Consider the following 14,252-nt stretch of genomic DNA (forward strand, 5'->3'; position numbering starts at 1 on the left):
AAAACTTACACTGCTGATGGGAATGTAAAATGGGACAGCCATTTATGGAAAACCATTTAGTGGTTACTCAAAGAGTTAAACAGAATTACCACAATGACCCAGTATATATAATTCTACTCCTAGGAATATATACAAAAGAAATGAAAAATATATGTCCACATAGAAACTTGTACATGAATGGTTACCATGGTATTATTCATAATAGTCAAAAGAAGGAAACAACCTAAATGCTCATCAACAGATAAATGGATAAACAAACTCTTGTATATACATACAATGGAATATTAAAGATTTTTATTTTATTTTATTTTATTTTATTTTATTTTATTTTATTTTATTTTATTATTTCTAGGAGAGAGAGCGAGAGACAGCGTGAGCAGGGGAGGGTCAGAGAGAGAGGGAGTCACAGACTCTGAAATAGGCTCCAGGCTCTGAGCAGGCAGTCAGCACAGAGCCCGACGCGGGGCTCGAACCCACGAACCGCGAGATCATGACCTAAGCGAAAGTTGGACGCTTAACCGACTGAGCCACCCAGGCGCCCCTAAAATAAAGTCTTTAAGGGGCGCCTGGGTGGCTCAGTCGGTTAAGCGTCCGACTTTGGCTCAGATCATGATCTCACGGTTTGTGGGTTCGAGCCCCGCGTCGGGCTCTGTGCTGACTGCCGGCTCGGAGCCTGCAGTCTGTTTTGGATTCTGTGTCGCCCTCTCTCTCTGACCCTTCCCTGCTCACGCTGTCTCTCTCTTTCTCTCTCTCTCCTAGAAATAAATAAAACATTAAAAAAAAGACATAAACATTTTAAGTAATGTCTACACCTAACAGGGGGCTCAAACTCCACCGACTAAGCCAGCCAAGCACCTCAACAATAGAATATTATTTAGCCAAGAAAGGACTGAATACATGTATAACTTGGATGGACTTCAAAAACTATATGAAATGAAAGCAGCAAGATATAAAATATCATATATTATATGATGCCTTTTATACAATATATATAGTGTAGGGCAAATTCATAGAGAAAGAAAGCAGATTATTGATTAGAAGGCGATTGGGAAAGAGGGAACTGGGGAGTGATTACTTAGTGGATACAAGGTGTTTCTCTGGGATGATGGAAAAGTTTTTGAACTAGAGAAAGGTGGTGGTTGCACAACATCGTGTATACACTAAATTGCATTGAATTTGTACACTTTATCTGTACACATTAACTGTATGTTTTGTGGTTCTCACCTCAACAATAAAAAAGAAATCAACAATCACTGTTAGAAAAGATGCTCAGTGGTCAATTTTTAAAAAATTAGCTAGTGGTGGTGCATACCGATTGCAAGCTTAAAATTTTTTTTTTAAGTATTAAGTATTTCTTCTTACCTGAAATGAGAAGCTTGATTTAGGAGGCAGCTATAGTCATCAGGAAGCTCTATCAAACTATTTCTTTTTCTAGGGTATCTAGAAATATAATTTAAAAGACAGTTTTACTTGAGAGTAAATAAGCCCATGTCAAAAACTGTCCAAGTAACAGAAGAAAGAATGTCTTAAAAATAACAAAAGGATCCATACTTGCACCCCATAGTAATTCCCCCTGTTGACATTAAATCCAAGCTTCTGAGCCTAGAATTTCAAATCTTTCATCAGCTGGTTTACTTTTCAAACTCAACTCTCACTATTCCTGAAGACTAAACTGTTCCAGCTAGATTTCCGTAATGGCTAGGAAGTTAATATAAAAAGGCATTTGTAATCAGACACAGCTACAAATCCTAAATTCTCTAATATCTAACAAGTCACTGAACCTAAGTCTGGATTTCATGGTCTGTAAACTAGAAGATGAATATATTATACTTTCTCAGTCATATGGCACACTATTAATTTAATAATAAATTTATGAGATTGGGGGAAAGAAATATAAAAGACTCATGCTGATTTAAGAAATGTTAAATATAAATAATAGTATCATAGAACTGTTGAAGACTCAGTAAGATGCTGAAGTGGAACATAATGTACTTAGTACTTGATACTTGTTTGTAAATGTTATTCATTCTTACCATACGATACAGATACAATAAAAGCCTTGCATGAATGCCCTGCAGAAGAATATCTGAGTAACATGGACACTCTATCCTCAAACCCCAATCAACCTAAATTCTGTAATTACTTCTGCATTCAGCTAAAAATGATCTCCTCCAAGAGTAACCCGGCATCATTAAAAATCTTTTACTCTTTAAATTTCTATAGCATTAATAGTACATTCCATATACTGTTATACTTTATGTCTTCAGTTTATGTGCATAATTAGATTATAAATTACCCATGACCAAAAAGCTGTTATGTGTTAGGTCTTTTAACTTCCCAAAGTATTTTAGAACCATGTTGGGGAAATAGTAGGTGCCTAAAAGGCACATGATGAACTGAAATAACAGGAAAATTGTGTGAGATTAACAGTGCTAAAATATGTACTTATATTTTAAACTTTTCTCTCTACTCTTTCTTTTCTTGGTGATGTAAATACTACTACATCTAAGTTATAAAAGCTGGCTCTATAATCTCTACAGTGGGGTTAAGGTGAAGGCAGCATATGTGCATTTACAGTGGAGGCTAAAGAAGTTGAAAGGGTGAGAAGAGATGAGAAGAGAAGGTGGCATATGCACATGTCACAGTGTTTGCTTTAGCCATGGAAAAATGCTACTACTGATGTTAGCACTTAAGGCTGGGGGTCAACTACTCTGCTTGTTGACTAATGCAATTCAATTTGAATAAAAATTAGACACATATAACATAAAGCATGTCCTGGGGGGATACAAAGAAAATAAGCATGCAATCTGGGCCTTGTTGAACTTACTGTTGAGTGCTTTATGCTGCGGGCAGGTACACATGCACACACGTGTTGAGAGGGTGTATGAGGACAGACTTGTGGGATGAGGTCAGATTTGAATTGGTCCTTGAGGAAAGGTGCATATTGACTGAGCCATAACTTAAAGGAGACAGGAGGGCTGAAGAAAGTTTTGTTGGGTAGTCTCTAAGTATATAAGTAGGAAGGGAAGGGGTAAAGGGAATAGTTCTATTTATATCTTACTCTTTTCTCAAAAGGAAAAAAAAATGATGTATAGGAATACTGCCACTACCCTCTGACTGTAATATACCAGCAGCTCCAAGATGCCATTCCTCTTGTGCCTTTTAATATGCATGAACACGCTTAAGAAAGAGGAGTTGGTGGAATCAAATAATTCAAGAGGGAAAGGACAGCCTCTCAAAGAAAGAAATCAATTGCAGGTAGAATCTAATTTCTGGCAAAGACCTAAGAGAAAGGTAGGAAACAATGTACTGGGTAAGCATGAAGAAGACAGACTAGAAAACATGTTTGACAAACCAACTACTTTTGGAAACAACCTGTAGGAAAGAACTGAGAAGTAAAACCAACCTGACTACAGTGCTTTTTTGTTTCAAACAGCTTAGTAAGGCAGGATCTGTACACCACCTATACAGGGAGCCAAGAGAAAAAGCAAACAGGTCATCACAACTTTAGCACAGTGTTCATCAGTAAGCCACCCTCTCCAAATCTTTCTGTCCCTTCTTTCCATGTTCCCTCCATTAGACTTCTACTATTTCACATCTTGCCCCTTTGCTTTTCTTCCCTTTGTTTTTGTGTCTGCCTATTTATTTTGTCCTCTGTTTATATGATTTTCTTCCTGTTTATATGATTCAGTCAACCATTCCTATGTAATACAGCCTCCAAAACCACCAATGGGACAGGACTTGGAGAACTTCCACCTTGGTGAATATGTGGTCATTTGGGGAGGGTGGTATGTTCAGGGAGCATGGAACCTTGGCTTCCTTTCCCTGTACCTTGCCCTGTGCATCTTTTCCACTTGGCTGTTCCTGAGTAAGCTGGTGTTCTAGTAAGTAAAATATTTCTCTGAGTTCTGTGAGCTGCTCTAGCAAATTAACTGAACCTAAGGAGGAGTCAGTAGAGCCTCTGTTATACAGCCATTAGGTCAGGAGCACAGGTGACAACCCTGAACTTGCTAGTAGAAGTTGTCTATAATGTGTCTGTATATAGGCATGTTAGTCTTACAGCAATGAGCCCTTAACCTATGGGATCTGATGCTCTCTCCAGGTAGATAGAGTAGGATTGTGGTGAACTGAAGGACATCCCGCTGGTGTCAGAGAACTGCCTGTTGGATGTGTGGCCAAAACATCTTCCCCAAACACATGTTGGAACTGGTTGTCAGAATCTTTAATGAGGGGATTAAAGTAAGAGTAACAGTGAGAATTAATTATTAAAACAATGCTACATGTCAATTATATATATATTTTTTTAGAATGTCTTTCTATTTATTTGTGTCTCTTTTAATTTCTTTCATTGATGTTTTATAGTTTTTTTTTTTACAAATAGTTTATTGTCAAATTAGTTTCTACATAACACTCAGTGCTCATCCCCAAAGTGCCCTCCTCCATGCCCATCCCCCCTCCCCCCCACATCCATCAGTCCTCAGTTTTTGTCAGCATTCAAGAGTCTCTCATGGTTTGCCTCTCTCCCTTTCCCCCACCATTTCCGCCCTTCTTCTCCCCCTTGTTCCTCCGTCAAGTTCCTCCTAATCCTCCTATACGTGCAAACATATGGTATTTGTCCTTCTCTGCCTGACTTATTTCGCTCAGCATAACACCCTCAAGGTCCATCCATGTTGCTACACATGGCCAGATTTCATTGTTTCTCATTGCCATGTAGTATTCCATGGTATAGATAAACCACATCTTCTTGATCCATTCATCTGTTGATGGACACTTAGGCTCTTTCCATGTTTTAGCTATTGTGGAGAGTGCTGCTATGAACATTGGGGTACATGTGCTCCTATGCCTCAGCATTTCTGTATCCCTTGGGTAAATTCCTAGCAGTGCTATTGCTGGGTCATAAGGGAGTTCTATTGTTAGTTTCCTGAGGAACCTCCACACTGTTTTCCAGAGGGGCTGTACCAGTTTACATTCCCACCAACAGTGCAGGAGGGTGCCCGTTTCTCCACATCCTCGCCAGCATCTAGAGTTCTCTGATTTGCTCATTTTAGCCACTCTGACTGGCGTGAGGTGGTATCTCAGTGTGGTTTTGATTTGTATTTCCCTGATGAGGAGGGATGCTGAGCATCGTTTCATGTGTCTGTTGGCCATCTGGATGTCCTCTTTGGAGAAGTGTCTGTTCATGTCTTCTGCCCATTTTGTCAATTATATTTTTAAAAAAAAGATGGAAAATGGTAGAGGCAAAGATAGGGAAGGACACTAGAGGTTAGGAGGGTAGACAGTAATCAGGAGGGCCAGCAAATGATGGGGTAGAAAGAAAGTTTTTCTCAAAAAAAGTCCCAACTCTTGCAGGGAAATTTAACTGATACATTTTTACCCACCAAATGACTTTTTTACTCCCCCTCAGGTACCCTCCTGAGATGTGGCTACCGTGTGAGATACACTACTGTTTTTGACAGAGCCCCAGTTTGGTTTCTTTTGGTATTGAGTTGTGACTGTGTGGCTGCAGACAACACGACCGACCACCTCCCCCCGCTCCCAGCCTGCCTGATGATTTATAGGAAATGGCAGCTTTGGGGAAGAGTAGTACAAGGAATGGTAACTATGGTGGGACAGCGGAAATTCCAGTTGCCCATGATTGCTGCACTTCTCTCCAATTCCTTGAGTGTGTGAATTAGGAAGACAAGAGTAAAATAACCCAACAGAGACATTTTGGCATCATAGTACCTCTGGAGGAGGGGTCTTACAGTTTCCCAATATTCCTGGAAAAGCAGGAACAAATTTGTGGGTAAAGATAGATAGCTACAGAGTGCACTGTACTCTCCTTCTGCCGGATCTGCAAGAGAATAACAATGCATTTAATAAGCAAATTATTCTTACCTGGTCAACCTGTAACAGAGTTTCTTCATTGTTTATGTTCATCTCTATACTCTGTAAAACTGTGGGTGACAAATAAGCCACAGTGATTCTTTGAAATGCAAAGCTGGTTCATCTCCTGATCAGGTTTCTCCAATGCCACACCACCACAAGATACAAAACACAAAGTCCTTGTTATGGCATAAAGTCCCTACATGATCTGCCCCTGGCTGTATCCTGAGCCTCATTTTCCACCACCCTCACCCTGTTCATGATGCTTTAGCCACACTCATCTCTTTACTATTCTTTCATGATGTCAAACACAGGCTTTGCATTTAGCATTCTTTCTGTTTAGGAATACTTTTCCTAACTGTCTTCCCAGTTCTACCCATCTTTATTTCAGTGTATCTTTGTTCCATGTCTCCTCACAGAGAAGCCTTCTGTGAGAATCCATCTAAAAGTATTACACATTCTGGCCCAGCAATCTCTATTCCCATGACCTGCTTTATTTTTCTTTGTAGCATTTATCACCACTTGACATTATATTATACACATTTATCTGTTTGTATATATTTAGTCTCCTCCCAATAAAAAATCTTATTCACTGCTGTATTACAGCACCAACTAGATAAATTAATACATGATTTTTTAAAAATGCAAAAAACCCAACTATGTGGGAAGTAGCTCCCCATTTACAGGCATACTAGTTCAGTTCTAGACCACCACAATAAAGCAAGTATTGCAATCAAGCAAGACAAGTGAATTTTTCGTTTCCTGGTGATTATTAAAGCTACACTTTTACTATTGTAGTTTATTTAGTGTGCAGTACCATGATGTCTAAAACAACAATGTACATGCCTTCATTAAAAAATATTTTATCGCTAAAAAAATGCTAACCATCATCTGGCCTTTTAGCTAGTCATAATCAATCATCACAGATCACCCTAACAAATATAATAATAATGAAAAAGTTTGAAATACTGCAAGAATAATCAAAATGTGACAGAAACATGAAGTGAGCAAACGCTGTGGGAAAAAGAGCGCTGGCAGACTTGCTTGATAAAGGATTGTCACAAACCTTCAATTTGTAAAAAACACGGTATCTGCAGAGCACAATAAGGCTATGCGCAATATGACAAGGTATGTCTGCATATAGAATCACAACAAACCTAGATCAAATAAACCATATTGAACTGAATTCAAGATATAGAAGCTGACAGCCAATAAAGTTGACCTGTTTAGCTTAATCTCAAAGAGCAAAAGCAAGACTCTGAACAATTTTGGTGATGCTTCCAAAATCATACAAATATTCTGATTTTTACCCATACAAAGGCACAAGGAAGCCTTGTCTACTTTGATCTAGATTTAAGGCAAGTAAAAGAAGAAGGGAAATGACCTGTACTCAAACATATATCTCCTAACTTTGTTATACCAGGCCTTTCCTAGCAGCATTTTACTTGCTTTGTAATACTCATATGTTCAAAAGTCAAATAAAGAGTATACAATAATGTTTTCCTCCTACTTAGCCAAATTGTTCTCTTCCCTCAAGGCAACCAATATTTCTAATTTTTTGCATATCCTATCAGTTATAGTCTGCGTGCAGACATTTTATAAGCTCAAAGATATCAACTATACATAGATAGGAGTCCTGAGTAGATTCTGCATATTATGAAGCTAATCTCATTTTTGGTCTCACCTTTAGCCTACACCACACCACAGCAGGGGTACACATGTTGGGAGTGAATACTGATGAAAGAGGCAGAGAAAAGAAAAGTAGTTTTGCCCTCACCTTATATTTTTGAGGCTGAAGGTAAGAAAAAAAATCTCTTATTTGCTACTCTGAGATTTCATTTTCCTACTTACTGGTAAGCAGTTCTTCAGGTGGAGTTACTCCAAGTAAATAGTGGAAAAACAATGCAGCACAGCGAAGGTAAGGGGTGATGCCATTCTTCAACGAGACCCACAAATACCAGCCAGGAACACCACACCCAATGCAGCTAAGAGGCAGTAATTCCAGAAGAGAAAAGAATACTGATCATACTAAAACCCTAGACTTTAAACACATCCTTGTTTAAAAACATACCTAAGTATTTAAATATTTTTTTAATCCATTTAATTTTTAAACATTTTAAACAAAATATTTAACTGGCAATAGCGTCTATCTTTAAATCTTCTAAAAGTTTCCTAAGTAAAACCACAAATCTTGTACCTTTTACCATACAGATTTTAATACATAATATTTATATTAATAATTATTAACAGTATATACTTATTATTAATATTAATGATTATTAATTAATTTCAAATGAGCAGCAGGCAAAAGTTTGTTAGAGTATAGGAAAGTAAGAATAGTATGAAAGCTCTCTTTACAGAGAGGGGGCATTCAAAAGTGAATGCTCCTACTATGTAAATTTTTAAAGCAAATAACTATTTTCTTTTTTTTCTAACCCTTATGATGAAATGTGAATCAGATATATTTATCAATAACTAACCAAAGCAGTTAAGTTCACTAAAAAAATTAATACTTTCTTGATTTCTGTATTAAAATTGGTGATTCGTAGAGCAGCGAAAGTATTCTATACGATACTTCCAATGCTACCACACACAGAGCGAACCATAATGTGAACTATGGACGTTAGTTAACAACAATGTATTGATACTATTTTATCATCTTTAACAAACCCATCACACTAAGGCAGGATGTTAATCACAGGAGAAATAGGTAAGGGGAGGGAGTGACCCAGAACGCTATGTACTTTGTTTAAATTTTCTGTAAACCTAAAACAGTTCTAAAAAATAAAGTCTAGAAACATACACACATACACACACACACACTCTCTCTCTCTCTCTCTCTCTCTACTCTTCTCACTACCTAAACTAAAAAACAAAACAAAACAAAAACCAAACTAAAAATTGATGAAAAAAATGAAATCAAAGAGGGGAGAGTTTGGCAGCAGATAAAGCTCAGTGGGGTACTATTATACTTTTGATTTTAGCCTCTGTAATGCCAATATATTTCACAATTATATAAAAGCCATAAAAACAATCTCTAGTTAGTTAAGTGTATCAACTGTATAGATTGCTTTAAAAGGGTGACTACCTTCTATTTTGTATATTATTTAAATTCTAAAAAAAATTTTTTTAATGCTTATTTAGTTTTGAAGGAAAGAGAGACAGAGCGTGAGCAGGGGAGGGGCAGAGAGAGAGGGAGACACGGAATCTGAAGCAGGCTCCAGGTTCTGAGCTGTCAGCACAGAGTCTGACACGGGGCTTAAACTCACAAACTGGGAGATCATGACCTGAGGCGAAGTTGGTCGCATAATCGACGGAGCCATCCAGGCTCCCCTATTATTTAAATTCTAAATGCTCCCATTTGTTAAAATTCTATTATCTTTGGCCTATGTTCCCAGAACAGTTTTATAAAAGTAAAGATATATCAAACTGTTCTTTATAATAAGAGTAAAGAACAGTTTATAAGAGTAAACCTGTAACAAAACTTGTTTCAGTCTCAGAAACAAATGGGTACCTGTTATTCCAAAAGCTCTTAACTGATTTTTAAAAACTAGAATTAAAATGGTTCAAAAGTTATTGTGTGAAACAACTGAACAAAGAGGTGGAACTATTAAAACAATACTGAAATAGGTTGAACTAATGAACTGCTACTCACCCACTTGTATATTGAGAAACTTCTGCCAAGAAAGAAGATGCAGAACGAGCCTCTTCACTCTCTTCTTGAACCTGAGCAAGAGGGAGGTCTGAAAAAGAGATTCTGAAAGATTAATCTATTAGTTTGCTCTTCAATTTATAAATTACACCTCAATATCATGGTTCCAGGATAATAAACAATGTAAACTCAACTGAGGTTCTTTTCCTTTTTCTCAACCTAAACAGTTGATTCTAAATATTAAAACCATTAGGTAAGGGGTGCCTGGGTGGCTCAGTTGGTTAAGCATCTGTCTTCAGCTCAGGTCATGATCTCATGGTTTGTGGGTTTGAGCTTCATGTCGGGCTCTGTGCTGACAGCTCAGAGCCTGGAGCCTGCTTTGGATTCTGTGTCTCCCTCTCTCTCTGCCCCTCCCCTACTCATGTATTCGCCATCTCTCTCTCTCTCTCTCAAAAAAAAAAAAATTAAAAAATTAAAAGAATAACGATATCATAATTCCATGATGTTGAGTTATTCATCATGGAATTATGATTCCATTACTAAGTGAACATTTGTTCAAAATATATTTAATGAATACTTACTTGGTATAACAAATGTTGCTAGATACTTTAATCCTGTGAGAAAAGATTTTAAAATTTGAGTGTTCCTATTCAAGAAACTTGAGATGGGGAAGGAGGAGTTGGGAGGGAGGAGAGCTGAGGAAAGTAGGACAACATGGAGCTATATATAAACCAAGATACTATGTGACCAGTGCTGTGAGATGGAGTTATCACTCTAGCTGGAGGAATCAAGAATGGTTTTCTAAACAGGCTTATCAGAAGACTGAAAGTATTCAGGTAGAGTCAAACATTGGAGAGACTAATCCCCAAGACTGAGATTAGGAAATCTGAAAAGGTGTATAGCAGGTCCAAACGGTCTTCCTGTATACCTGGAAAGCAGCTGCAAGTTAGTTAGAGAATCAGGTGGTTTAACTAATTATCCCTTTCACAGCTCTTCTAATTTGCTGTTTAAACAACATACATAAAGAAACAAATAAACGATCATTCAACAAGAGAAATAACATAGAATTTAGAAATATGTGATATGACTAATCACATGCATAATTAGTTTTGCCAATAAACCATGGGCAAATGTTACTTATTTTACAGTTAACAACTGATGTGAGCTTTACCTGTATCTATGGTCAGAAGGATCTGAAGCATGTGTGCCATGGTGATCAAATGGAAGAGATAAAGGTGATTATACGAGGAACTAATTGTTGAAGGCTGCAGATCTACAGTGTCATTCCAATACAAGGATGGGAATGCTAACACAGCACCAACCTATAAGAGAAAACAGAGATCAACATGAGTAACAACAAAGACCAGTATGAGCTAATCTCGTAACTGAAAGTATAGAGCATGTTTGTGTGGTTTTTTTTTCTTCTTAAATAGTTTATTGTCAAGTTGGTTTACATATAACACCCAGGGCTCATCCCAATAAGTGCCCTCCCCCATGCCCATCACCCCCCTTTTCCTCTCCCCCACCACCATCAGCCCTCAGTTTGTTCTCAGCATTCAAGAGTCTCTCATGGTTTGTCTCCCTCCCTCTCCCCAACTATTTTTCCCCTTCTTCTCCCGCATCGTCCTCTGTTAGCTTCCTCCTAATCCACCTACATGTGCAAACATATGGTATTTGTCCTTCTCTGCTTATTTCGCTCAGCATAACACCCTCTAGTTCCATCCATGTTGCTATAAATGGCCAGATTTCATTCTTTCTCATTGCCATGTAGTATTCCATTATATAAACATACCACACCTTCTTGATCCATTCATCGGTTGATGGACACTTAGGCTCTTTCCATACTTTGGCTATTGTTGAGAGTGCTGCTATGAACATGGGGGTACATGTGTCCCTATGCATCAGCATTCCTGTATCCCTTGGGTAAATTCCCAGCAGTGTTACTGCTGGGTCATAGGGGAGTTCAATTGTTAATTTTTTGAGGAACCTCCATACTGTTTGTTGTTGTTGTTTTTTAAACATTTTATTTTTCAGTAATCTCTACACCCAATGTGGGGCTTTAACTCACAACCCTGAGGTCAAGAGTTGCATGCTCTACTGACTGAGACAGCCAGGCATCCCTGTGTGGGTTTCTTTTTATAACCAACCACAACATTTTCCCTAATTATTCAATAGAGTATCTTAGAATATAGTGTACCATAAATGGAGAACAAAAGTCATCACCTAACAGGTTATCCCTTTGCTGAAACTTCTTGTTCTAGGTAGTAGCCTCAATCCTGTGGTTAAGAAGATTGAACATTACAATAACATAAGGAGCTCTTTAAAGAACACTGATACACAGGCTAGTCCAATTAAATTAGAATCTCAGGGCCTAGAGCCTATTTACCAGCATTCCTTCCAAAGTTTCTCCAAAAGATTCCAAAATACAGGAGTGATAACCAATGGGGAGAGTCCTAAACAATGAGGGATGGAGGATACTGACTAATCCTGTATTCACAAACTCCAAACTCCCAACCTCACCAATGGTCTCTCTAGAGAACTTATTTTGAAAAATTTATCTTGCAGGGCTGGAAAAGCTCTGCAAGAAACTCACAAAACAGTTGCCACCTATCCATTGTTTGAAGGAAGCCTAGATGTGTCAATGGCCAGGCACCCATCACCAATGATTAATGATTTAAAGACAGCTCATACTGTCATTTACTGCTTATAATGTAAACAAGTTAAGAAAAGGGGGGAGGAAGAAAGCATAATATATATTTTAAAAAGTCTGCTGGGACAGACACCAACTCAATGTAATCAACTAGGACAAGAACTGTTACAAAAGAAAGAGTAAATGTATTTCACTTTTAAAGTGATTTTGAGGGATGCCTGGGTGGCTCAGTCGGTTAAGCATCTGACTTGGGCTCAGGTTATGATCTTGGGATCAGGTCATGATTGAGTTCAAGTCCTGCATCGTGCTCTGCGCTGACAGCTCAGAGCCTGGAGCCTGCTTTGGATTATGTGTGTGTCTCTCTCTGTCCCTCCCCTGTTCTCTCTCTCAAAAATAAACATTAAAATAATTTTGACAGTCTCATTCAAATATCTATTTTAAACAGAATGGACAAGAGACTAAATTTCATAATCTGAACACCAAAATTTATAATCTTGAACAAAGAACATGAACTTGAATGAGGAAAATACATGAAATTATAAACTTGAGAGACTTTAAGAACACTTACCAAAACATGAAATAGATCTATAGATAGAAGGCAAGGTGTATCTTCTGATTTTAGGTTAGGAAGAACAACTGAAAAAAAAAAACCAAACAACAGTGCAATTCATTCAGTAAGAGAGCAATGTAGTTAAATATAATGCAAAACACCTAAAACAAAAATATAGTAGGGACATAAAATACAGAAACTGGTAAAATAGCATATTATACCTTTAGGGTATGGGGACCATAATTAAAGATAAACTATACTGAGAAAGCCTTTGATATAATTTATGTGTTAAAAGAAAAGATCCAGAAGGAAAAGGTAAAGAGCATAAATGAAATAGAGATTGTTCAATAAATATTTGCTCAATGAATAAGAAAAATCGCTTTTATAAAATGTTCCTTAATACTTTTTTCCTAACTATACATTTCTAAATGTTTTGTGATACATTAAATATGTGAACGATTTGGAGAGGAGCAAAGAGAGCATGCAAAGCAGTATAAGTGAAACAAGGATGAAGAATGTCCCCTTGAACCAGCAAAATTAAACCTATTTTTAAATGATCTTTCCATGGCACTGCCCCTTTTCTAACCAGATTAGGACAAAAATATGTTAGCGGTTGTAGATACTGATTCAATAAAGTCTCTAGGTAGGTACAAGGGGCATAACTTGAAAACATTTGGAAAATACCTGAGTTTTAAACTAAGACTACAGTTATTGTATGGACATCTATGTCTTTGTTTTTTCTTTTGTAAAGCTGCTATAGTAGTGTTCAAAATTAGTGCAGTGTGTTGCTCCCAAAAGAAATACACTGCCAGAAATGCAATGGAAAAGGACATATAATAATATAATCATACTCAGAGAAGACTCTACCTGATAGGAGACGAATCAGATGTTTCTGTATCAGGACCTGAGGACAGGTAATCTTCTGTGCGATGGCAAACTGCATTAATGCTTTGAGACCATTATGCTAGATTGTAAGAGAGAGGAAGAGAAAAAGATAAGGGAAGATGAAAGACCTAAGTCATTCACTGTAAAAATCAATCCCAGACTGGAAGAATTAGTTGTAGACCTATTATATAATTAACATTCTTGCAAATAAGGTATAATATTTATACTATTTTTAATACTTTCAGAAAGTTTTATGAACTCATCAAATTTTAATAGATTTTCCCATGACCAAGAGACATTAAAGCTATAATTATTTCAATTCTCATTTAGGTACTCATTTTCCCCAGAGTGAATTTCTTAAATGTCTGGATTAATATACTCTGAGGCCTGGGCAAAAAAATTTATAAAAATTCTTAAATGATGGTCAGAAAATCCCCACTAAATTCAAGGAATAGATCTGCTTTTCAAACAGACGGCCGGCAAGGGTAGGGAAGCACATTGTACATTAAAAATCCCCTGTGCCAGCTGTCAGGAAAGCAAGAGGGAAATGGCTAGGAGTGGGGATGTTTTAGGGAATCCTTGGTCGCCCACTCTGTTTTCATAGGGTTATTTCTTGAGCGTAGGCCTGGAGATAGAGGTACAGTCCTGTA

General features: G+C 37.5%; 1 protein-coding gene across 1 annotated transcript in view; it reads right to left on the reverse strand.

The window, feature by feature from the left end:
- The window catches only part of UBR1 (ubiquitin protein ligase E3 component n-recognin 1), a 137,534-nt gene that overhangs the window by 13,647 nt on the left and 109,635 nt on the right, over window positions 1-14,252 (reverse strand). Inside the window, exons 37-44 of the mRNA XM_039232795.1 lie at window positions 13,585-13,681; window positions 12,736-12,803; window positions 10,689-10,839; window positions 9,521-9,608; window positions 7,717-7,850; window positions 5,725-5,833; window positions 3,407-3,463; window positions 1,363-1,440 (exon numbers count right to left, since the gene is read on the reverse strand). Coding sequence (XP_039088726.1) covers window positions 1,363-1,440; window positions 3,407-3,463; window positions 5,725-5,833; window positions 7,717-7,850; window positions 9,521-9,608; window positions 10,689-10,839; window positions 12,736-12,803; window positions 13,585-13,681 — 782 coding nt within the window. The remainder of the gene's footprint in view (window positions 1-1,362; window positions 1,441-3,406; window positions 3,464-5,724; window positions 5,834-7,716; window positions 7,851-9,520; window positions 9,609-10,688; window positions 10,840-12,735; window positions 12,804-13,584; window positions 13,682-14,252) is intronic.

The sequence above is a fragment of the Hyaena hyaena genome, unplaced genomic scaffold (genome assembly GCF_003009895.1).
Source record: "Hyaena hyaena isolate Hyena2069 unplaced genomic scaffold, ASM300989v1 scaffold_70, whole genome shotgun sequence".
In the NCBI taxonomy this organism is placed as follows: domain Eukaryota; kingdom Metazoa; phylum Chordata; class Mammalia; order Carnivora; family Hyaenidae; genus Hyaena; species Hyaena hyaena.